The 24,327-nt window shown below is 37.4% G+C and overlaps 2 protein-coding genes across 2 annotated transcripts; one reads left to right on the top strand and one right to left on the bottom strand.

Moving 5' to 3' along the window:
* The first annotated feature begins 35 nt into the window (after positions 1 to 35).
* On the top strand, positions 36 to 9,296 carry ostf1 (osteoclast stimulating factor 1). Its single transcript, XM_042000546.1, has 10 exons — positions 36 to 178; positions 4,571 to 4,617; positions 5,103 to 5,153; positions 5,420 to 5,483; positions 5,569 to 5,622; positions 5,762 to 5,869; positions 6,101 to 6,150; positions 7,264 to 7,342; positions 7,605 to 7,703; positions 8,223 to 9,296. The coding sequence occupies exons 1-10, from the start codon at positions 145 to 147 to the stop codon at positions 8,279 to 8,281; spliced, it is 645 nt and encodes a 214-aa protein (XP_041856480.1). The 5' UTR covers positions 36 to 144; the 3' UTR covers positions 8,282 to 9,296.
* Positions 9,297 to 9,364: 68 nt separating this feature from the next.
* mapkapk5 (MAPK activated protein kinase 5) lies at positions 9,365 to 23,823 on the bottom strand. Its single transcript, XM_042000544.1, has 14 exons — positions 22,898 to 23,823; positions 21,360 to 21,433; positions 17,328 to 17,403; positions 16,565 to 16,662; positions 16,347 to 16,455; positions 16,071 to 16,160; positions 15,747 to 15,842; positions 15,583 to 15,663; positions 15,269 to 15,456; positions 14,956 to 15,076; positions 14,286 to 14,416; positions 13,954 to 14,069; positions 13,601 to 13,705; positions 9,365 to 12,856 (listed from the first exon to the last, which is right to left on the bottom strand). The coding sequence occupies exons 1-14, from the start codon at positions 22,931 to 22,933 to the stop codon at positions 12,762 to 12,764; spliced, it is 1,416 nt and encodes a 471-aa protein (XP_041856478.1). The 5' UTR covers positions 22,934 to 23,823; the 3' UTR covers positions 9,365 to 12,761.
* Positions 23,824 to 24,327: the final 504 nt, after the last annotated feature.

Genomic DNA, 24,327 nt, shown 5'->3' with positions numbered 1-24,327 from the left:
TATCTATATGTGCGCATGCGCAGAAAAATTTTTCCGCATAAGCGAACTTCCTCATTAGCGTTCGTTGCAAACTGCCCCACAGTCCAGCGACGTTTCTGACTTAAGTTTCGCATCGTCTTTCTTCTTTGTCTTTGAGCTTCATAGATGTCGAAGCCTCCTCCCAAGCCGGCCAAACCAGGTAAGAATAAGTCTACGCGAATTTGTTGTTTAACTTTAACCGAAACTTGCAAACTTTTGGTGTGTTGTTTCAAGGATAGCGCACCTTGTTGGCTATGTTCAATGATGGGCGGGCGGTGAGCACATGAAAGAAACAACTGACTTCTGTCATTTGATTGCAAAACTCTCACAAACTTAAAGCCAGAAAGACTTCAACATGTGATTCATAGCCGTATCCATTGCCAGTGTATGTAGCTAAACTTTAATAGACCTGTTAAAAGGGAGTGTCGTGGCTTCCCTGGTGATTAACAGGGACATACTTGGCTATGAGTTGCGGGCCTCTATCACTTCCCTATTTTCTTCTCTCATGCAGCTTAAAAGTGATGCCATTCAGTAGATTTTAGGTAAAGATGTAATGAGGTCAGACACATCCGTATTACTTCTTTTATGCGCTACTATAATGATTATCCTCCCAGTATTTAGATAAAATCAGGGCATGTGTATTTAAAGCACGTCATTGGTTTTCATATGAGAATTACTTATGTTTACATTCATTTGTGTTAGGGAAACTGCAGTCAAACTAGAGACACACTTGCCAGTGTTTTGGGAAGTGTTTTGTGAGCAAAACAAACATATTTGTCAAAATCCTTGAGTCCAGAACTATAGTTTGGTTTTGTACCTGTCAAAGACTTAAAGAACTGTGGTGCACTTATGCACATTTCAATCTTATTACATGAGAATACGTGCAAAATTCTGATCAGTTTGGGTCTGAAGTCTATTATTTCCTCTGTAGTGAAAGAAATGGTGAGGAATTGAAAGGTGGCAGAAACATAATTGATTACCCTGCTCTTTTTCAGACAAGGAATGTGAAGATGTAAGTATTGTTAGACAAAACATCTTTGAAATACATTTCAGAAGAAGGTTATTTAAGATACAATTTCAATAAACTTTGATAATTTCAGAGTAATTAGTTTGTGGCCCAGTTATATTGCACTGTGTTTCAGTCTAGTCCAGTCTACATGTGGGGCAGTGTGGCAGGCAGACTAGACGCATCAAAATTCCACTTTAAAATGTGACAGCAAACTGTAGTAGGTCCGACCAAAATGTTGTGATTTATTTTTCAAATACAGCCAACTTTTTAAGACAATTACCATCAAATTAAGTTTTCAGGATTTTTTTTTAACACTGGTTGGGAATCTGTGCTGCTCAAGTGATTTGTCCTTGTATTGTGGACTCTTTTAAGAGCTATGAGTTTCCATGGCAACGAAAGAGATGTTTACCAGCAGGATCAACTGATGAAGCTCTACTAAATTAAGACAATCAGCAAAATAGCAAACCAAATACCAAAGAAATGAAAGAGGAAGTGAAGAGGATGCAGGGCAGGAGCAAGACGGAGAGAAAAACAGTGGAAATTCAAACCATTTCTTCCAACCTCTCTGATGGGTAACGTGTGATTGCTAGCTAACAAAATGGATGAGCTTTTGGTGCTAACAATTTCTCAAAAAGAATACAGGAAATACAGTGTTATGTGCTTCACTGACACATGGCTGCATGAACATATCCCAGACTCTAATGTGTCTGTACACTGCGTCTGTGCGTCAGACCACAATAAGAAAATCAGTGGAAAGCTAAAGAAAGGTGGAATTGCAGTGCTTTTTAACCACCATTGGGGTAATTCTGGATCTGCACAAGGGCCATGGAACTGTTTGTTGTGAGTCTTGGTCTATATTTACCCATAGGGTTTACCTGTGTTATTCTGGTAGAATTATACATCATACCTGGTACCGCTGCAGCCTGTAATATCATCAATTTGCTAGGCTACAAATACAGCATTCATTGCAATCTCTGGAGACTTCAACATCTCCCTCTCTGCAATTCCAACAATTTGCCAGCTGCTTCACCAGAGAAAATAAGATATTAAACTTATTTTATGCAAATGCTAAAAAATACGTACAGCTCCTCTGCCCTGCCTCCTTTAGGAAGACCAGACCGTGGTCTGGTTCTTCTCACCTCCACCTACAAACCCATCATTCAGCAGCAACCAATCATCACACGAGCTATAAAAACCTGGTCAAATGAAGCTGAAGCTGCTCTTGGGGGGGTTGCTTTGAGGCCACAGACTAAAATGTCCTCTGAACCACATGGAGATGACATCAATACCATGACTGAGTGTGTGACAGATTATATAAACTTCTGTGTGGACAGCATTGTCCCAACAAAAACAGTAGATGCTTCCCCAATAAAAAAGTCCTGGATCACCAGTGACCCGAAAAAGCTGCTAAACATCAAAAAGAAAACCTTCAGGGAGGAGACAGGGAGTTATTGAAGACAACACAAAAAAACCCCTTAAAACAAAGATTAAGTGCAAAGAAAACTTCAGAAAAAGTTATAAAGTCAGCTCCAGCAAAACAACAATAATGATGGGCTAGAACAAAACACATGGGTTTAAAACTAACAACTCAGTCTTTAGTAGAATTAAATGTCTGAGAAAGAACATGTGGTTTGGGAACAGAGGATGAGCAACAGCAGCACATCTTATCAGACACACTTGCCTGTAAAGAGCCGCTGTGCTCATGTAAAGAGATTGCAAAAAAAAAAAAAAGGTATTGTTCATATATTACTTCTGTGAAACCTCAGCTGACTAAGAAAAACCGCTTACTGTTGTGCTGTGCAAAAGCCTTCAGTCTTTTTTGGCGACCTAAGTCCCTCATGTTGTCATGACTGATTCATCCAATGTTTTTGCATATGGTTAAAACAAACTGAGAATGACAGGCATCTAAAATAGGATTCACCATCTACGTTTCTCTTGCTATATTTCTTAACAACTCACCAGCTACATTTATTTTCATTATGATGCATAACCAATTGTTAAAAATACAGTTTCTTTGTGAAGAGTTTCAGTATTTACCATTATACATCAAGCACACTGTGATATCTTTTAAATAGATCTTTGCTTCATGTATCATTTGCCTCGCTTTTGCATTTAATAAGTCTATTTGTCTAAGTTTATTTTTATGCTCTAACATTACCTTCTTAATCTCTAAATTTCCTAAAAAGGATAAGATTCTGTAATTGTTGCCACAGAATTACAGCACATTGAGTTAGGTAGATATAAACTGTTGCAATAGCTTTTGTTTAAAAAAACAAAACAGTACAGGTGGAAATTATTTAACCCCTAGCCAATTAAAAATATCCTTACAGCGTTTTATCTTGCAAGGAGCCCTTAATTACACACATCTTCATCTTATTCTCACATAAGTCTGAGAGTTAAAAATGCAGTAAGAGCAGGTTTAGTCAGCACAGACTCTTGTGTGTTTAAAGCTGCTTGTCCAGGCCTGCAGAGCAGACATGTTGCCATGAACAGAGCTAGTCTTGTGCAGAGGTTTCAGCTGCCTCTCATTCTGAAACACTGAGGCAGTGTGTTAGCTAAACATAAAACCTGAGCAACAGTTACAACTGCCCAACTTTTCAGGCCTGTAAGGTAAACTATAGAGGAAATATGTCACCTCAATGTGATATGTCATAGAAATCAAGCAAAAACTAATCAGTGTCAGCTCTTTATGAATAATTATCATTTTTATTTCAGTGTGAAATTGGTGGCTTTTAAAATCTGTGGTGTTTTACACATGAACAGCACTGATAAAATTTTTTAGTTTTTATAGCTTTCTTCATAAAGTAGTCCTACAAAATAATTCAGAATGAAGACATCAGATAAGCATCAAATAAAAGAAAACAATACGAATGCAAAGGGATGATTTTCTTGCAGTTTTAAAGCATTTAGTTGAATTTAACTGAGGGCGTAGCCCATCATTGAAAAGGAAGTTGGTCAAATAAACCACTGAGGGATGTTTATCTACAAGACAAACATAAATCAGTTGTTACTGAACCTTTGCAGCAGTGTAGAGCCTGATTTCTGTCCTATCAAACAAAAACACCTGAAATTTTTGCTAACCAGCTGGTTTGTCTGTTTAGTAAACTTTGCATTGACAATGTCTGTCAGTGTCTTTATAAAGTATTTTGTGAACTAGTTTAGCCGTCAGCTAAGCCCACAACCACTCTGGTAACATTCCAGTAGCAGATATTACATCAGGTTCCACAGAGCTTCGTATAATGACCACTCTGCATTTTTGTCTTTGCTGTGCATGGAAGAAAAAGTGTTTTTGCTGGCTGCAGAGGTTTCACATATCTCTGCTTTATCACAATAGCATGTCAGTATTTCGCCACAGGCAGGAGTCACACTAAGCCTGTTGTTTTCTTTAGGGCTGCATGGCAGCAAGTGAAGGTACTTCTCACAGTTTGTGTATTTTTAGACAATGTTATGTTCCCGTCACTTCCACTGCAAGCAGGAATGAACACAAATTCTTTACAACTACAGTATTTCACCTAACACACTGTCCATGTGTTCTGTCTTTAGGCCAGGTCAAGGTGTTCAGAGCGTTGTTCACCTTCGACCCCAGAACAGTAAGAGCTTTTACATTTTATAAAATCTTATGACTGCTGATGATCATTTGTTCAGGCCTTTTTTTAATTGAATTGTTCTCATTATTAACTAATCAAACTGTTATTTTATTTAATTCAATTTTGTGGAATAATAAATCTAATCAACAACTTGATTTTAATCACGACAATAATTACCCACAAATGTTGTTCAAAGTCTGTAAAATGAGTCCAGATAAATAATAATAATAATAATAATAATAATAATAATAATAATAAATTATAACATTTAACAGCAAGAATGCACAAACCACTTTTTCTAGAGTGTGAGAAATTGTAAGTGAAAGAGAAAAAGGTAAATATTCTGCAGATTTATTTTACATTTTGCATAAAATTACTGAAATGGAAAAAGAAAAGAATTGGCCTAATAATAATTTGCTAACAATAAAAAGAGAACAAGGAACAACGGATTTATTCCAGATTAACAGTGTTTGATCTGTGTTTTTCAGCCAGATGAGTTATACTTTGAAGAAGGAGACATTTTATACATCTCTGACACAGTAAGTAAAACCTCACATTGAGTTGTTGCCTTCCTGCCTCAAATCTTTCCCACTCACTCTGTATCTTCAGTCCTTCTTCCTCTTTTTTGTAATCTTGCATTTTGTATTTTCCTTATAAGGTCCATTGTCCATCTCTTGGTGGAGCTTTTCTTTCCACCTTCATTTCCTCATTCATATTCACACATAATTTATTTTTACTCCATTTGTTGGCTCCCTTGATTAGTTTATTTACAAAAAACAAAGACTTCTGTAATTACTGTTCTCAGAGTGACACTAATTGGTGGAAAGGGACGTGCAAAGGAAGGTCGGGCCTAATTCCAAGTAACTATGGTGAGTAAAAATATAGCAAATTACACTAACAGTGTTGTGTGATAAGGATGAATAATACAGAATGGATCAATGCTTTTTTTTTTAGTGGCTGAACAGGCTGAATCTATTGACAATCCAATGCATGAAGCAGCTAAACGAGGTATTTTTTTATTTTTTAATCTTGACCTTTTAATATGATGCTTCTTTTCTTGAATATCTGTTGCTTCATTTGAAATATTAACAAATTATCCATTCACTTGTTTGTGTGTGTGTTTCTGCATATTTGTGTATTTAAACAGGAAATATGAGCTGGCTGAGGGAATGTTTGGATAACAAAGTTGGAATAAACGGGCTGGATAAGGCAGGAAACACTGCCCTCTACTGGGGTTGCCATGGAGGACATAAAGGTAAACGAAAGAGAGCATCAGACATGGATGCTGCTTCTTGCAAATGGCACATTTTCAGACTGACAGCAGTGAATATATTTTCATGAATCTCTGTTTGTGACTGGGTGACTGGGTTGAAACTGTTTTGCCTGAGAAACGAGATACACAAAAGCAGGAAGTTAGTCTTTTCCCTCCATTGTTAAGGCTCGATTGCGGTGTAATAGATATCATTAAATATGTTCTCTTTTTCAGATGTGGTTGAGTTGTTGCTAAGCCAGCCCGGCGTGGAGCTCAACCAGCAGGTGAGATGAGATTTAAATGTTGTTTAATCATTACATTCTCCACCAGTGAGTAAAAACTTGGGACTTTAATTTGAAAGAAAAGCAGCAGACTGGTAAATAGCCTCTACATCCCTGAAATGGCAATCTCTGTTAAATATTTCATTGAAAGAGTCTTTATCCCCTGCATTAACCCAGTCTTATGTTCATCAGCGATGATAAAACTGGCTGGATAGCTCAGTTGGCAGAGCACCTCTCCCATGCGGGAGAACAGAGTTCAATTCCCCTTGGGGATGAATATTAACATCTTCTAGTTGGATCTTTAGTCTACGCTACTGCGTAACCACTATAGGTCACTTTGGATAAAAGCGTCGGCTAAATGACTGTAATGTAAAAAAAAAAAGGCACCTGGTATTAATCTGTGGTGTCTACATTTTTTTTAACTCAGAAGTACTACCTCCCCAATAAGGAGGTATTCCTCAGTCTCATTCATCTCACATTTAATCTCCTGCGTAGCTCTGAAAACCTCAAATCTTTAAGCTGCACCACAGAGACAGTCGTTATTGTTTGTAATCACAACAATCAAATGTAGCCATCCGTGCCCACTTCACTCTGGTGGGGAAGAATCACAAGGTGGAGTGGTCAAACAAGATGAAGGGTAAACAAGCAATGGAAGTCATGACAACAGCAGTATTTTATAATCACTATTTTGCAGTCAGGATTTTGAGTGAGTGCTGCTGAAATGCACTTCCTGGTTTATGAACCATGGTCGTCTCTCTTGCCCCAACACAAGAGCAAGGAGAGGAATTGTTTCTCAGAAGTCTGTCAAATCTACCCTGTAACTTAAACCTTTTTGTTATTTAAATGTTCTTCCAGACCTGGTTAAATACTTGTACTTCAAGTTAGTTCAGATGGTAAGATGTTTGGTGTAAACTGTTTTAACTGTCCCAAGAAGTCTGATTTATTCTTTGAACTTTGAAGGAAGATTACCGAAACAAGCTTTATATAAATAAAAAACTAAACAAAGTTGAATATAAATGTATTTTGGATCAGAAACCAGGGGAAATGTCTCTGCTGAATGGTGATATAATTATGCTTGCTACGATGTCTGTCAATAATGATGGTTTTGTACTTCAGAATAAACTCGGAGACACTGTGCTCCACGCCGCTGCCTGGAAGGGTTATTCTGATATTGTGGAAATGCTACTTAAGAAGAGTGAGTTTCTCAAAGTTTCTTCTTTTTTTAATGATACTGGCTTGCTGATCATCTTTATTTAAAAGAAATTTAGAAACTAAACTGGGAAGATAAAGAGCAAAAGAAAACTTCACCAGTGTTTGCTAAATACCAGTATAAGAACATCAAACCACACATTAGAGTGTCTCAAATGCATAAAGTTCATCTTTGTGCAGTTTTTATGGGGGTGACGAGGGATAATTTTAGCTTAACTCAGTGTGAGTGTTTTTTTTTTTTCCTTCAGATGCAAGAACGGACATCAAAAACAACGAAAATAAACTTGCTCTGGAGATGGCTACCAACGCCCAATGTGCTTCACTTCTCAAAAGGAAGCAGGGAAGCAGTAAGTTTAGCTCAGAGAAGGGAACACTCATACACACACACACACACACACACACAGCCAAATTGACAGGGAACAAGGCTCACTGAGTAGAAACTGTGATAGGTACTGATTTGTGTACAACATTGTACACTGTTTGAGCTTCAGAGCTGCAGTACTTGCACAAATACTTAGCAGAAAAATTGATAGTTATATTTATGCAGTTACATTTGTATTATTTACATTGCTGTCCCCAAATGCATCATTGGATGAGCCATAATGTTTCAGAAGAGGTCACCTTACTTATACAATGACAATTATTCCCACACATTGGTTTTCAATAGAAAATAGTGTCCAGTTTATTTGAGTGTGTAGTAGTAGTGTGATCATTTTGTTCAAAATATTAAAATTCAGTCCCATCATGAAATTCTGCACATACTATTTAGCATAAACTAAATGCATGAAATTGTTTGATTTTAAGCTAAAGAGATTTTTCATAGTCAAAACTTATTGTTTTCATTTTCTTTATTTCTCTTGTTTCAGACATAACCCGCTCACAGAGCAATGCTGAAGAATATTTGGATGATGAGGACTCAGACTGAGCTAGCCCTGTAAAAAAACATTGTCACTGTCTTCCATTAGTTTGTGGGGGGATCAAGAAACTTTCAGAGTTTTATTACAGGACTAAAATGGATTTACTTCAAGTGTAACTCCATTTTAGTTCTGTTACTTAGTTTAAACACTTCAGTTGTCTTCCCTCTGTCTCTTTTCAGTGTGAACCTCAAAGCACTGAATTAATACGACTCACAGTTAGGCTGCTTTGCCGTGTGAATTCCCGCATGAAGGGAATTTGTCTTGGAGCATCGAGAATTACTGTGGGCAGAGGGGCAGAATGTGTGTGGTGAGGTAAAAAGGACCGGGGCTCTTAAGTCTTAAGAGACACATTCCACACATACAGTCTATGTTTAACCTATTTAAAAAGGAATTAAAGTACAAGAGCAAATGAAGAGCTTGATAGTCTGTGTAGGTACATATTTCAAGCTGTGCTTGAATTACCAGCTTGACCAAAAGAAATCACTAGTTCAGAGAGTAAATTATAAACAAATTCTCTCTCACAGCTTGGAGCTCCATTACATATGTAAACATTAGGGAGGCAATAAAAGGTGTATTTTTAATGTAATGTTTCCCCTTTAAACCTGATATAAAAGTGAAATGTTTTCATAACACTTTAAGGGTGTCAATTTTGTACTTAAATGGGTTTAATGTTTGAATAGTTTTGCATGACATTAATCTAATGAAACCCAGCTGTTAATTCTTTGGTCTGTTGTAACATTTCCACAGGTTTTACTCCTTCCAGCTCACTGCAACAAAAGACCCCATATGAATTAGACTGTAAATTACTTTATAATCTCTGAAGCTTTTTATGGTATGATTTCCATCCTGGGAGCACTTTTCAGTTTTATTCCTGCTTATCAACAAATTATTTAAAAAAAATGGTGCCTTAAGTGTGCGACAGATTGTGGACATCTTGTCAATGTAAGCAAATTTGTGTTTTATTTTTTTTTTGTTCTAGATTTCCGTCTATCTTCAAACTGCAATAAATGTGTTTAACATTCATTGTTTGTTAACTTTAGACATCTAACTGCAAAGTGAACACCATTTAGTAGCAATCAAAGTATTTTTTCGATGACAAACTAATCTTGGCTTGTGGGTAATGTGATTGTGGCGTCCAGAGAAGATAGGAAAAGCATTTAAATTCAAATAATTTCTTTATTACAAAGTCAGCATGTTGATGACATTCCAAGAAGGCAGAAAGGGCACAAATACATGTATGGACAGAAAATACAGCAAGTCTTTGAGGGATTCGTGCTACATAACTGGCACACCGGAGGGAGGGCGGAAAAAAGGCTCAGAGCTTTGAAATGATATCCTTTCCTCATTTCATACTGACATTTAGGTAAACAGGAACAGCTACTTTAGTAGAAACATCGATTTGATGCCAAACCTGGAAATCAAAGCATCTCTTGAAACATAAATACTTCTACAATGACTGCAGCAACGTCAGAGGGAATGGAAGCAACTGACAAGATGGTGTATTTTTCTTTTATGGGCTGGTATTTAAAAGGGATGCAGTTTATCCAAAATAAGCACCCAGCTAAGGAAAGCATGGTTTAAAAGATATCTCACCTCATAAATATTCCATCTCCAGTGGGGAGATAAGGAAGAGGATGTTATTGAGAGGAAATTTGCAACAGAAACTCAAACTCATGCAGGGGAGAGAGGAAGGCTTCTCAAGAACACCTGCCTTCTGTTAGTAACACTAAACAGCAGGTAACCAATATCTCAGCAGGACTGCATGTTTCCATGGGGAGGGGAGGGGGGGTTCCACAGTTAGAAATATATCAGGATACATGCCTTCACTTTAAAGTATAAACGTACTAATAAATATGACACCTTTCTGAGATGATGCTCTCCGGAAATAGATATGAATTAAATGAGGGTGAAAGAAAAGATTAAAGCTAGACTGCTAACGCTAAACTGAGTGCTAGCTGTAGCTACATAGTTCATATATCCCAAAATGTTTAACTGCTTTTGTAATCTCAATTGGGGAAATAAAAAAAAGACCCATGTAAGCCTTCACATGTAAACTAATCACAGCTAAATATTTTTCACTTAATAAACTGAGCTTCTCCTTCTCTTCTGATCCATTTCTACTATTAAGAGCAATAAAGGATGGAAAATGCCACCCTTTCAACAAGGCACATTGGAGCGTACAACTTAGTCAGGTCAACTATAAGGCTTAAAAAAAAAAACAGGCTGTGGTTGTCATTAAGCTTTGAAGGGAGATTGCGAAACAGCCAAAATGATGACTCAGAATTATGTTAGCAATTGCTTTACCTAAGGAAGACTTCTTCATACTAATTGTAAATGGTGTGGAATATAATAGCGTACAAACTATCCTGCATCTCCAAAATGTCTGTACATGCTAACATTGTTCGACCTTTATTCTCTCTCTCAAACAATATAATGACTTTACATTTTTTTAAACAGCCCCAAGATAAAAAGATGAACATATAACCCTTAGATTCATCTGAAGCTGGCAAAACCAGACTTAGGTCATAGGACAGCAATGACATTTTTTTTGCATCAGTGTTTGCAAACTACTCAATTTCATTTTGCTTCAGCACGCACAGTTAATGCAGATATTCAGAAAAAGAAAAAAAACAAAAGTTTTCATGGATGGATAATTACACAAGACTTGAGCCAGAAAACAATCACAACAAAGGAGTTAAAAATAAAATTAAAAAATACATGTATTTATAGCCATCTTAGAGCTATTAGGTCAACTCAACAGAATCCCTTCTTTCAGCTCATCTTTATAGAAAAGTCACTTATGCCTTCAACACTAAAGTAAAAGGTGTGGTGATGTTTTCATTCTGGCCAATTAATGATAAATGAGGCAGATCTGACGGGTGTAGGAAGGGAACGTTCGTTTAGCCAGATCACTGAGGGAATGTCTGTTAGACAATAATACTGGAAACACATGACCTCACTAACACATACATGCAATCTCAAGACATTTTCAATGATTGAGCAGATCAAGTTGTGCCACTGAAATCCCAACAGGCCTTTTTTACTGATCCTTAAGTTGTGAAAACTGTGAAACATGAAACATTTCTATTCACTCCTGCTCTCTGAAAGCAAAGTAAAACATTAACTTTGAAGGTCCGAACTCCAGCATTCAACTTTACGTCAGTGCTGCTCAAACTGCGTCAGTTTCACAGCTCAGCTAACTTTAAAGAAACACTAGAATAAGGACCTCCCCACTTTTTGTGTGTGAAATTTAAATCGACACAACAAATGTATGAAATACGCTGATTCATATAATTAGCCAGGTACAGAATTAAGGCCTTAAAAAAGCTTTTACCACATCTTCTAAAGAAGACAGAATTAAAATAAAAAAGCACTTTATTTTTTTTTTTACCAGTTGTGCTTAGAAAACAAACTAGCCATAACATGTTTTTACAATCTGTTTTGAGGGGTTTAACTAAACTCAGTAAGGCCAAATGCAACATACATGCACACCTCCTTTTCAGATTTGGAGTGGAGTTGCATGCTTTTACCTTTCAAGGCTGAAGGAGCCTGAGCCACGTTTGTTTTTTCTAATACTGATGAAAATACAGACTAAGTTCACTGTTTGCATAAAAAGGCAAAAGTTTAACATCTCAGGTGGTTATGATTTCCTGTTTATATTTTCTTTAGAGGCTGAGAAATAAAGGCTTTGGTGGATAAAGATGATTCTGGTAAAGCTTCCAGAAAGCTTTCAGGTTTTTAGGAGGTCATTTTTAAGACGGCTTGTTTTAGAACTTTTTTTCTGTAAATGTATCTTAGGGATAAGTTGAGGGGTTGTCGCATGACGAAGCTGCATTTTTCTGCTTCTTAATGACACTTATTTCTTTTCTTAGCTCTATCCCCATTTCTCCTTGACATGTATATTAAAATGCAGGGAAAAAGTCACACAATGATATATTTAGGCAAAGTATGTGGAAGAACAAAGTCACATCATAAACAGCTTCTCTAAAACTTTAGAGCCCATTATCAAGCTACAAGAAAGATATAAAATAATGGAATTTTTTCTGTTCTTTAAATAAATTTAAAAAAAATCTTAGGATGGTTAAAATAAAATAGAATAAAATGAAAGAGATGTGATAAAACACAACATCTTAGATGAGCAGCTAATAAAAATTCCCTCCCAAAAATTATTTTTTTCCCAGATTTCCTCTTTTTTTTTCCTTTTTTTGTGTTTTTTTTTACAAAACTGAAAATATATTTTTTTTCTTTGTAATTGCCTTTTAGAAAAAAAATGATAGTACCAATGAGTCTTCTGAAATCTATCTACAGCTGCACAATAGCTCTTGCAATACATCAATAGGTCTTGCAAGTGAATTTATGAAAAGAAAAAAGAAAGAAAATTAGCACATCATTTGACATAAAAAAAGCTTCTTTTTTTTTTTTTACCAGTATGGGTTAAAAAGGGTCATAATAAACAATATAAAAAGAGGATAGAAAGACAGCGCTTTGCTAATGAAAATCTTGCAGATTTGTCTTCTCTTCAATGGCCTGTTTCACTATTTCAGCCAACTTCAGGCGGTCGACTTTATCAGAGAAGACTCGTCCTGCAATGACAACACTGGTCGTTAAATACTACAAAAATCCGCTCGGGTTGGACACATACAGTAATTAATGTAAACCACCAGCTAACTGCAGTTAATTTTTAGTTACACTTTCATTAATTCAGCTGTAACTGTGATCACAAAGCAAATCTGAACAATGTAATGCAAAGTGAGATTAATCAATTAATGAGGTACGCTGGGCGTAGAGTAATCATTTTTAATGTTAGAAAGTCAGTTCTGTTGAAACACCATCTGCTGTGTTCAAAAATCAAACAGGCTGTAAAAAGTGCTGCCTTTAACTTAGTTATTTCTCTTCTATTTCAGTGGTTTTACAAGGGCTAAATGGTGGCTTTGCATCAAACAAATAACTAAGAAAACTGCAGAAATCTACAGATATTAAAATAGGAGGGCGTTTATGTTTTTACGTGTTATCCTTATTGGCCATCTGGTACCAGCTTAAAAAAAAGGAAGAAGAGTTTAATGAACTATACATCGGATATAAATAACTAATTTTGATTAGGCTATGAAAAGATTAAATTAAGTGGATTTTTATGCACCTTTCATTGTAGGACTGTTAGAAATATAATGTGTAAACATATCAACTAAACGAAGTTAAAATCTGCAGCCGTCATTGAAAGAAACGGCAGGCATCAACAGTAAAACATCTAAATCAGTTTGTGAGGCAAAAATATTCAGGTGTGCTGATAAACAGAGAGGGTATTTCTGACGTGGTGAAAAGCTACCAACCATCCCAGCTGAGTCCCTGCAGGCCGTCTCTCAGCAGCTTACAGTCTCTGTTGAACCTCCAGGCTTCATGCATCACCTCATTCAGTTTCTCATCTTCATTTTCTCCTGGACAAACAAAAACATTCAGTTCAGAAGCTTTGTGTGTGTGTGTGTGTGTGTGTGTGTGTGTGTGTGTGTGTGTGTGTGTGTGTGTGTGTGTGTGTGTGTGTGTGTGTGTGTGTGTGTGTGTGAGAAACATCATCACTGACATGCTAACTGAGGATGAGAACAGGATAAATATTAATAGAGTAAAACAGGTGGATTTAAATTTATGCCAAAAAGTGCCAGAAGGATATCAGTGTTGGGTAACTGACCGGCTTGTGGTAGTATACACTGTGCAATGACATCTCGTAATTTTTCCAGCGCTAAGTTGGAGTCGTCCCCTCCATTTTCTGGATCATGAATGAATAAACCGTCGCTGGGCTTGGGACTGAAACATCAAGAGCAAAAACTCCTTCAGATCTAACTAATTGGAGGACCTCTCAATACTTAAGATTATTTGGAGATACACAATACAGTCAGAAAGGCAGAAAGAATCAGAAAACATTCCCATTTCACCCAAATGCAGCACAAATGCAATAATATTGATGGCAATATATCTATGCTTTAAATACTGAAAAGAAAAAAAAGTTTTGAGGGATCATACCCTAGTAGTTTCCGCTTCCTGAGGATAGGATTGTTGACAGAGTTTAGAGGCTTCAAGCTGACATTCAGATCCTGAATTCTCATGTTGGCAAGCTGCTCTGCATGGGCCTGCTGGATACCTGCGACTACCGCCTGGAGGGCAGAGCACTGATTCAGGATTACACCTTAAGATACATCACAGCTTGCATGTGCCTCCTCAAAAGTACAGTAAGAAAGTAGGGCTACAATGTCGACAGAGACTATGACTGTGTACGTTTCCTCTTCCATGTTTGTGCTACTGGCAAAGCTAACTCAAAGGAAGATAAAATTTTCACTAAGAATAATCTCAGGGAAACTACTTAAACCTTCAGCTCGCCCACTCTCCTCACAACTTTAGTCTCATCTTCACTTACAAGACACTGGAAAGTAACATTAAAGGTCACGCCAATGCAACTCCTGCACTAATTCTTTTGATGTAAGGCTTACCATTTACCACCTATTACCGACAAATGAGAGAATCTATTTAGGACTAGTGTGGGGATATGCTGCAACCTCCCCTTGCACTAATTGTAAAACGCACACAAAAAAAATAATAATAAAAAAAACAGAGGCGGCAGATGCACTGTATGTCATGATAAGCAAGTTTCTTCTGCTGGTCAGGTAATTATGAACAGCAACAGCTTCCCACTGACCTTGTCCATCATCATCTGTGCAGATGGCAACACGTTGTCGAGGGCCTCGGTGCAGTTGAGCCACGGATGAGCCAAGACTCCCTCAATTGTCAGCCTCTCCTCCGGCTTTACCTTCAACAGCCTGCGAGGAGCAGATGAACAGGAAACAAAAATTATGAATGATTATCATGTCAAATTAAAGATCAATTCACCCTCCATTTCCTGTCTTCATCTCTACTAAAACTATTAAAAGAAGAAGAAGAGGAAAAACAGCTGATATAGATGGTTTTAATATTTGACAAAAAATTGCAGAGAAATTCCAAAAAAGACTTACTTGCGTACTATATCCTTGGCCATCTCAGAGATCTGGCTCCATTCGTCTTCAGGAAAATCAAAGCTCCCCGTCATAATCTTCTTTCTCATGTCCTTTGGGATGGTGCGACTGTGGTGCTTGGAGTAGAACGGAGGGTAGCCGCACAGCATTATGTAGATAATAACACCAAGAGACCACAAGTCACAGCTCTGCAGAGAGATGGAAATACATTAATTAAAGAAAAAAAAATTGTTCAACACTGAATTAAACTTATAGCACTTTAGATAAGCAGGCCCACACCAGGACTGAATGCTTGTTCAACACATAAAGCTTACCTTGTTATATGTGTAAGGAGTTGGTGAGGTAGGTATGATTCCAGACTTTTCCTTCTGGTGTCTTTTTTGAGCCTCAAGTACCTGAATAAAAATGAAGTGATTAATGCTGTGAGTGTTGATTCTACGAAGTCAATATGCAGTGAGACCCTCCCTGTTTCATGTACCTGAGGTGCTACGTAATAAGGAGTGAACTGAGGAGTCATCAAGTCTCCTTGATCGATTTTGGCAAAGCCAAAGTCACACAACTTCACAGGTGCATCCTGCAGAAAAAGAAGGGAAAGAATCAGAGTTAGACACATGAATGGAGCGATCACAAATTTTAGCCACTTTCAGGTTATTCTTATTTCAGACACTTAAATCACTAAAATCCTTCCTTTGTATAACATGCTGTATCATGTTTGCAGACACTGCAACAGTAGCTGTAATGCAATATTTTCAAACTGCAGTATTTCTGTCTATGAGCAACATGATGAAATCCTGCAGCTTACCAGAGAGTTATCCTTGAAGAGCAGGTTCTCTGGCTTCAGGTCACGATGTGCAATATTTAGGGAGTGACAATGCTCCAATGCTTGACTGATCTGTGGAGGAGGGGGGTGTATTAACACATTTTAATAGCCAAGGATAGAGTTTCTGTCTCGCTGCCCAAGTCTGATAGGAGTAGCTTGATCAAAGTAGGGGCTGTCATATAAAAATAAATGTTTGATAGGAAGACAGAGATGAAGTCAGGCCAGACTGCAGCCTGTAGTGCATCTATCTTTACTTACCTGTTTGGTGACCTGACTGGCCATTTTTTCAGTAAAGTGCCTGTGCTGACTGATTCTGTGGAAGAGCTCACCCCCCTCCATCATCTCCATAACAATCAGAAGCCTCGCTCTGTAAAAAGATAAATAAACAAATACATAAACAAAGGAGGTATGGGTGGACTTGGATATCATGAAGGAAAGGAAATGCAGAGGATTGTACACAAAATTGAGATTTTTACCTTGGACTCGACTCATGAGGGAACTGGACACTATTGGCGTATACCTCCAGGATTTGCACAATGTTTGGGTGGTTGGCACACATCATATGGAGACGCACCTGTATGAAAAAGAATTAAACATTTTGTACAGGGCATTTTACCTGAATGTGTCTTGGATTATCATCCCAATTAACTGTACAAAATACAAGAGCACAATACAGCTTGCTAAGCTGGTTTGCCTTTTTGCTTGATGTCATTGTGGGTTCTTAGATCATCTAGTTTACTAAGTGGGCAAGTCAAATAAAACCAACAAATAATTTAAAGTACACTTATACAAATTAGGAACTATCATAAAAAGCGGAAAGCTGTTTCCTTTATAAATCAAGCATTTATGCAAGACACTCATTTGAGAAATTCACAAACGAGCTTGAAAACATGCTCAGTCGTAAAAATCTGTGTGTACTTGCTTGTCAGTCTCTCACAGTTCAGCAGGATGAGTCTATGAAGCAAATCTGCGTGTTGTTTTGACTGCTTTATAAGCTGCTCTATCAAAACACAGTGACTTAAAGAGGCTGATCGACAATGCTTGACAAACTGTTTACTTCAGAAAGACAAAGTTACAGACAAAGGAGACAGTACAAACAGGCAGAAGCCCATGAGATAGGCAAAGAAAAACAAGGAACTAATGAAGACTCAGGCAAGAAGACAGAACAAAGCATACTGATACAGCCAAAGACAACAAACAACATGGATTAATCACAGCCATGACAGTGTTCCCTCTTACCTCATTTCTGGCCTTGGGGCGATCAATGAGGATTTTCAGGGCCAAGCGTTCCTGAGTTGACTTCTTCACACAAACTCTGGATGAGAAGAGGAGGGGCGGGGGCGGGGGGGAGAGCCAGCAAATGTGTCAAGAAATTTAACAACCAGCAATGTGACTGTTTCAACAATCAGTAAGGTCATCTCTGCTGCCTGACGGGGATTCTTAAATTCCCTTATGCTCCTGTTTGCAGTCATTGAGTCATCTGCCTTAAATCCTTATTTGTTTTACAGAATCAACGTATCTGTACAAAAAATAAACATCAAAGCATTTTTTCAGCATTTTTGACTGAATGATAAGTCATGTAAAAACAGCATTAATTTAACTCTATATCCTCAGTTATGCCAGAGGATGATTAACAAATACAATATCACACTACAGGCAGCCTTAAACATTGCTTTTTGTTTTGTGCAACACTTCTTCCTGTTGTGACTTCATATTGAATTCATAAATTTATACTGAATGACGTTTGTTTTTCTTTTTATGTTTGCATAAATACCCTGTTGTGTATCATATAACACAGTACTGCCAACAAAATTACTTAAAAACGTCCAGCTTTTATTTGAAATAAACTAGCAAAGTCCCATTTGCATCTATAAATTTACACATTCCCTATAACAATCTGAGAAAAGAAGGAGTGGAGAGGCTGTCCTATGCAGGAAAACCCAGTCTGCTGTCATTTATCAGGGTAGGTATAGTAATGTCTATCAAATAAGATTGATATTCAGTGAATAGAATTCATCATTATATACACATTAACACTTTTCACATTAGCTTGAGTTAGCTAAAAACATAAAAAGTGAATAATCTCAGCTATGTAACAAATGAGGCAAAGAAGAAGGAAAATAAGCACAATTTCATTGATTTTCAATGCTGGAGAGTTCAGTGTTGACCCAACTCTGCAGCACACAGGCTGAAGCTTTAAAACTCATTCTGCAGATTTCTTTCTAAAAAAAAAGTCTAATCTGCTGACATTACAGAGCATTGTTACTGGCTCTAAAACATCCGTGGACTGTGTGCACCTTGAAATGTGCAACAATACATTTTCCCTCACTCAAACACTCCACTTTAACTCTGTTATGTTGCAGTAAATTATCAGTTTTGAGAAGCACAACATTCAGGAAAATGCCCGTTAAAAGGCATCTCCTAAGATCGATAGGATAGATCTGGCACTTCCTCAGAAATTAAGGAAAAAAACGGCTAGCAGGATGTTTACTGTAAATGAGCTATCGTGTAGGTCCCATCCGATGTATAAGTAGGCTAATGATCTGGCCCAGAAAAACATTGACCACAAGGGTCAAAATCCATACCTAATGTGGCCTGAGAGATTGCAAATGAATAATTAATCCCTCCTCTCCTCAGTGCAATCACATGTACACTTTGCTTTTCACTAGTGATCCAATCACCCAGGATGAGTGTTAACACCAGGTCTGAACAAAGATTCAGCAACTACAGATTGTGCTAATGAGCGGTTTGACTTGTGATTCATCTAAATGGCTTTGAGCTTTATTGATAGCTACCATGAGCTTTAATATTGATTTACAAATAGTGCACATTTGTGCGCCTGTCTTAAATAAACTGGGTACTATGTGTGCTGTGATATCAAATTTTGTTTGATGACAGTACAGAGACAAGATAAAAGCTGAATAGCTGGGAGTAAGAACAGTATTTTGGCAACATCACAGTTTGTTATGGGAAAGGTAATGTCATCTGCAGCTTTCTAACTAAGCCGTCTGCACAGGTGATCATTAAAAATGTCACCTGGATGGAAAATAAATTGACTGTCACTGGTGTCCTTTAAGGAGTATTTCAGGATCATAGGAGAATAAAGATTTAAATCTCAACAGTTTTGATATAGTATCTGTTTTATTTCTTGGAACCCCCACCTCCTCCTCCTGTAATATCCAAATATCCACTTTTAAAAGCAACCTCTGACCCTTGAACTCAGGATTATACTATTAAAGCATTACTGCAAGAAACATTCTGCTTCGGCCAAAGGTCACCTACGCTGGAAAGAATTACCAACCTGATGAATCAGTTCGACAGAGGAGGCTTGGTTACATGTGTTAGGAGACAGAAAGAGATGAGTGTGGAGTGAGTAAAGCAAAAGCAGAAAACTGACTCAGACAAATAAGAGGCAGAGTGAGCAAGAACAGTTAAAAAAAATAAAAAAAAGAGTACAGCATGAATCATGGTGTGTGTTTGCACAGAGGGATGATGAGTCAGTTTCTCAGTATTCTTATCACTTGCAGCTAAAACTACACACATTTGAAATAACAGCTTAATCTCTTAATCCTGATCCTATAATAGCTTCAAAGTGCAAAATGGGCAGAATAAATCAGGAGCAAATACTGATATATTACAGCTCAGGGGGGCTGATAGACAAACTTAAAATAAAATGCACAGAGGAAGAAAACGACTAAAGCGGCTACATTTCGATGCAATACATATTAGCATGCTAACAGGGCAGTGGTTAAAAAGAGATCCCCTTTTTTACAGCTTAGCAGACAGTCAGTATTATGCCTGTGATGGTTTAACTGCAATACTGTAATAAATGTAATTATCAACTTGAGAAAAACGTGATCATTTACTTTATCTCAGGATGACAACTCCTAATTAATTGTTGTTGTCAAATGAGAAGCAACCAGTTTTCTCATGTCATTTGCCATGAAAATTCATATTAAGCTAACCAAAATTCAAAATTGTGTTTAAACTATGTTTGATGGGAGCAGTTGACAATATTGATCAGCTGCAGCTTTAGATGCTTTCAATCATAGTTTCTCTGGTTCTTTTTTTTCAGGAAATATAAAAAGACAACAGCAGCTAATTTCCCTAAAAAACATCATTTGAATTCCTTAGAAAGGTGATCATGTCTCAAACTAACCCACGGCAGAGCTTACAGAGTTGTTTTGTAACATGACAGGCTAAATTTGGAAAAAAAAAAAAGCACCAAGGGTGTAATTCATGCATGACATCAACATGTTCAGTTGCAAACAGATTAATGGAAAGCAGAGCATGTCTGAAAGGGGCCTAGTGAAAACTCTGAAAAACACAAGGAATAGCATACAAATGAAGAAAAATGCTTGGGTTTTATCAGTATTTTTTAAGTATTTATTAGCAGAAGAAAACGTTCAACTGTACATTTACACTGAAGGTTGTGAGTAAAGGTTTTGGTTTGGATTCACGGCCACTATGCTGGAGTTTCTCAAACAGTGTTTTAGCCAGCTAAGCCAAAACAAAATCCAACAAAAATTATGCCTGGCCCAAACATCCCCCCATATTTAAGCCTTCCGGTTGTGACATTGGTCTACATTACCCAGTCAGTTAAAGCAAGTGACAACCATCTGCTCATTTGTTGTTCTTGTCAGTGTCTGTTTATTTGACAAGCTGTTCTTGTGGAGTGGTGCCACAGCTAACATAATGTAATAAAACCAAAGCAGAAGCAAATATCAGAAACATGTAGGAAGATTGTTTTGGCAGCAGACAAATGGTGTATCCATTCAGCAGCCCAGTTAGCACATCATCAAAATCCACTCTGACATCATCTCTGCAGCAGCATTCAAAACAGTGATTTAATCATGCACTGCAGGGGCCGGAGTAGGTAAGCAACACCTAACTCTCTGTTTAGTCATATCATAGGATTTTACAATATCTGAGTCATGATACACCATCTTCAGATTTAGAATAAACTGAAAAGTTATCTAAGTGGACAGTTTCTGCTCACAACACTGTAGAGTTCAAAACAACATGTCAAGTTTGTCCCACAGTGATTCTGCAAGCTAAACAACAACAGTAAAACCAATGACCACTGGCACCAGCAACACAGATGAAAAACTGATTTCTCAATTGCCAATGCCTTCCGTTTTTATCTGTTCTCGTAATTTTTCAATGAAATTCTCTTTGCTGTTGTCGTTAAATTGATGTGGTACACATCTCATTTAATTAGCAACAATATATATTTAGAGAGAACAACGATGGAGAAACTCTTTCATTTACCTGACAGGTCCACTTATTCCAGCTCCCAGCTTCTGTGTCCAGTTTATGTTGTATTCATCTAGAATGGATGTCTCCTGTTAAAAACACAGACAATACGATGTATCAGATATTTCAAAGAGGAAAATAAAAGCCAATGTTCTGAGCTATACTAATATGTTTTACAAAAGAATAAGTTAATATATCCTCTTGTTATAATTGTCAACAAAGTTTAAGAAGCAAAAAAGTACAAGACAAACTATAATGACATACCCAATATTAATTGAAAAATGTACCTACTGATCATAATTTTGACTTTACACCTTTATAACATTAATTTAAAATTGTTTAGCACACATTACTGACATTCTGAGAGTTAAGAGTGATGTTTTTTCCCACTGTTAGCACTGAGTTATGTAATACCTTTATATCCATTATCACTCCTGTTTTCACAACACAGTTATCCATAACACAATTTATTTGTAGACAAAGACAGCCTGGATGCTGTAAAACACATGCATCTGGGAAAGATTAACCACTGCTGTCTATAAACAGGATTGGGATAATATTCTGGGGGAATAAATGCAACTGATGTTATTGAATCAGTTGCATCTCATGCTTTACCTAAAAAGGAATAAATCCCCAAATTCAAAATCAAGAAGTTATTACGCTATTACTTTTCTTCTCAACCAGATAATGTAACACTGTGATGCCATTTTATGTCATTTTATCTCCTCCGGTGATAACGTCCTTCCACTGCCCTGACAAGTCCAATCTGACTTGTATAAACACAAAATATCTGATGTAACCTGCATTCACTAATGCAACTGGCTCTGTCGATTTGAGATTTTGAAAATGCAAATACAGATAAAAATAGCAGTATCTTTAAATGTTTAAATAGTTAAAATAAAAAAAAATAGCTAGATCAGTTGGAGCACATAAGGAATAAGTATAGATTAGGCAAAAACTAAACCCACAAAACACAATTCTGTGAAAAGTGAGCTAAGCAACATACAGTCAATTACCCCGAGTTCTTGGTTAAATTTGCCAAGTTGTATATAACAAAAAACCGGGATTAAACCACGTGTTAGCCAGTTGACCCACTAAACTCTCTTCACAACAACAATCACAGTGCACAGACAGCATGTGCTCCACTTCCCAACTATTTCTTCTCTCCCAAGTGTGAAAGCAGGGACCTGGGACACTGGAGATCACGTTTTACTTCTGGCATATGCCTTGGCAGTGAGACACTGAGAGGAGCAGGCCAGTAACAAAATCTCAAAACCAGGTAGCATGAAAATATTGCTGGTTAAAACACAATCTCAATCACAATTTTAATCATGTGCAAAACTCGTTTCATAAACCATAGAAGGTCAAGTGTTACATCAATCTGTCAATTTAAACAAGATTCATGTGCGCTTAAACTACACTTCATTAAGATTATGTTGTCAGAAATGTTCTCTTTTTTTATGTCATCGACATTGATAATAACTGAATACAAATGTTGCAGCTGAAAGACAACCAGCTGTTAGTAATCACAAATTTCAACAAGAGATATTTACCTTGATGAACTTGTCTGCGTTGATGTCCTCCGACATGGTGCTCTGACAGATTAAGTCTGTCGCCAGTTTCAGACGATAGAAAGAAATTGTTTTTCTCTAACCTTCACAAACTTTCGGTCTTAAAACCCTGGGTTAGACCAAGGCTTGTTATATTACTGCTGGAGACAAGACGATGCCATTACAGCAAAACAATATTCGGTCACTGATCAACCAAAGCCGAGAGTGGTCCCCCTGGAGATCTGAAGTCCAGCAGCTGGTACGATGTAATGTCAGATCAGGCCAGCTCGGTTCACAACCTCGGGGTCCGACTTCCAGTCGTCTCAAATTCACTGTAGTGACCATGTAGAGTGCCAAACTCTAAGTAAGGTTTCCAGAAAAGCCGAAGACAATTCCAACGTGGACTAGCCCACCACTTTTGGAGGTGCACTGAGCATGGAATCAAAAGTGGTATTTTTAGCCAGCGAAATGCTGGGAAGCCGCTGGAGACTGCCTCAGTTGCGTTTAGCTCACCAGCTAACAATTAAGCTGTGTCTCTCCATATCAGGATCAATATAATTCATTACACAACAAAGGCTGTCTGAATAAACTAATCTGACAAAGGACGGTATTTGAAAAACCGCAGTTCTTGGGGAAGAGCTGGGCTGATCCGACACAACGAATACACTGTGTTCCCAACAGCTTATGTCGTCGGGCTTTAAGCGCTAGTGAGCTAGCTAGCTCAGACAAGTTACTTTTTTAGCCCTGCTTCAAGCCACTGATACTAACATTCTTCAGTAAGACAGCATAGTAATTATCAAATCTTGTACGGACGAGTAACAATAACTCAGCGACGTTGGGGGTTAACGAAGAATGTTTTCACTGGTAACCAAGGAGATACCCGCATCTCAGGACTATTTTGCTAATCCCATTGCTACTCGTCAGAGGAGTACACAACCCTGGTCGGCACGACGCAATAGTAGTCCGTCTATAACGCCTGATGAGAAGCATTAACAATCTTTGTAAATTAGCACATTATTAAAACGTATATTTCTTTTAATCTATAAATAAACTGCTGTTTTGTACCGTATGACAATAATTTTGGGTAAAATTAAAAAAAAAACAAATGTTGTTGGGATTTTTTTCTAAACTTTTTAATGGACAGCCATTGACCGGCCATAAAGACCCAGCTGTCATTGCGTATTCAAGGGTTAATTTAAGTTTGGTTGTGTGTGAACACCCATATGTACATACGTAGACGCCGCATTGACCGTCTCAGCCCGCTGCTACCATACGTCAACGTGTACACCATCTTGGTCCTGGCGCAATCAATGTGGCAGTGTGACTGTTTAATGGGATTAAAGTAAGTCAAATACATAATGGATGGAAAGTAGATGTAGTTGGTTTTTTTCCTGTTTAAACACAATAAATATTTTTATTATAATCCTCTGTTT

Source organism: Melanotaenia boesemani, chromosome 11 (genome assembly GCF_017639745.1).
Source record: "Melanotaenia boesemani isolate fMelBoe1 chromosome 11, fMelBoe1.pri, whole genome shotgun sequence".
Classification (NCBI taxonomy): Eukaryota; Metazoa; Chordata; class Actinopteri; order Atheriniformes; family Melanotaeniidae; genus Melanotaenia; species Melanotaenia boesemani.
The sequence above is the reverse complement of the archived record's forward strand: the minus strand, read 5'-3'. Positions and strand labels throughout refer to the sequence as shown.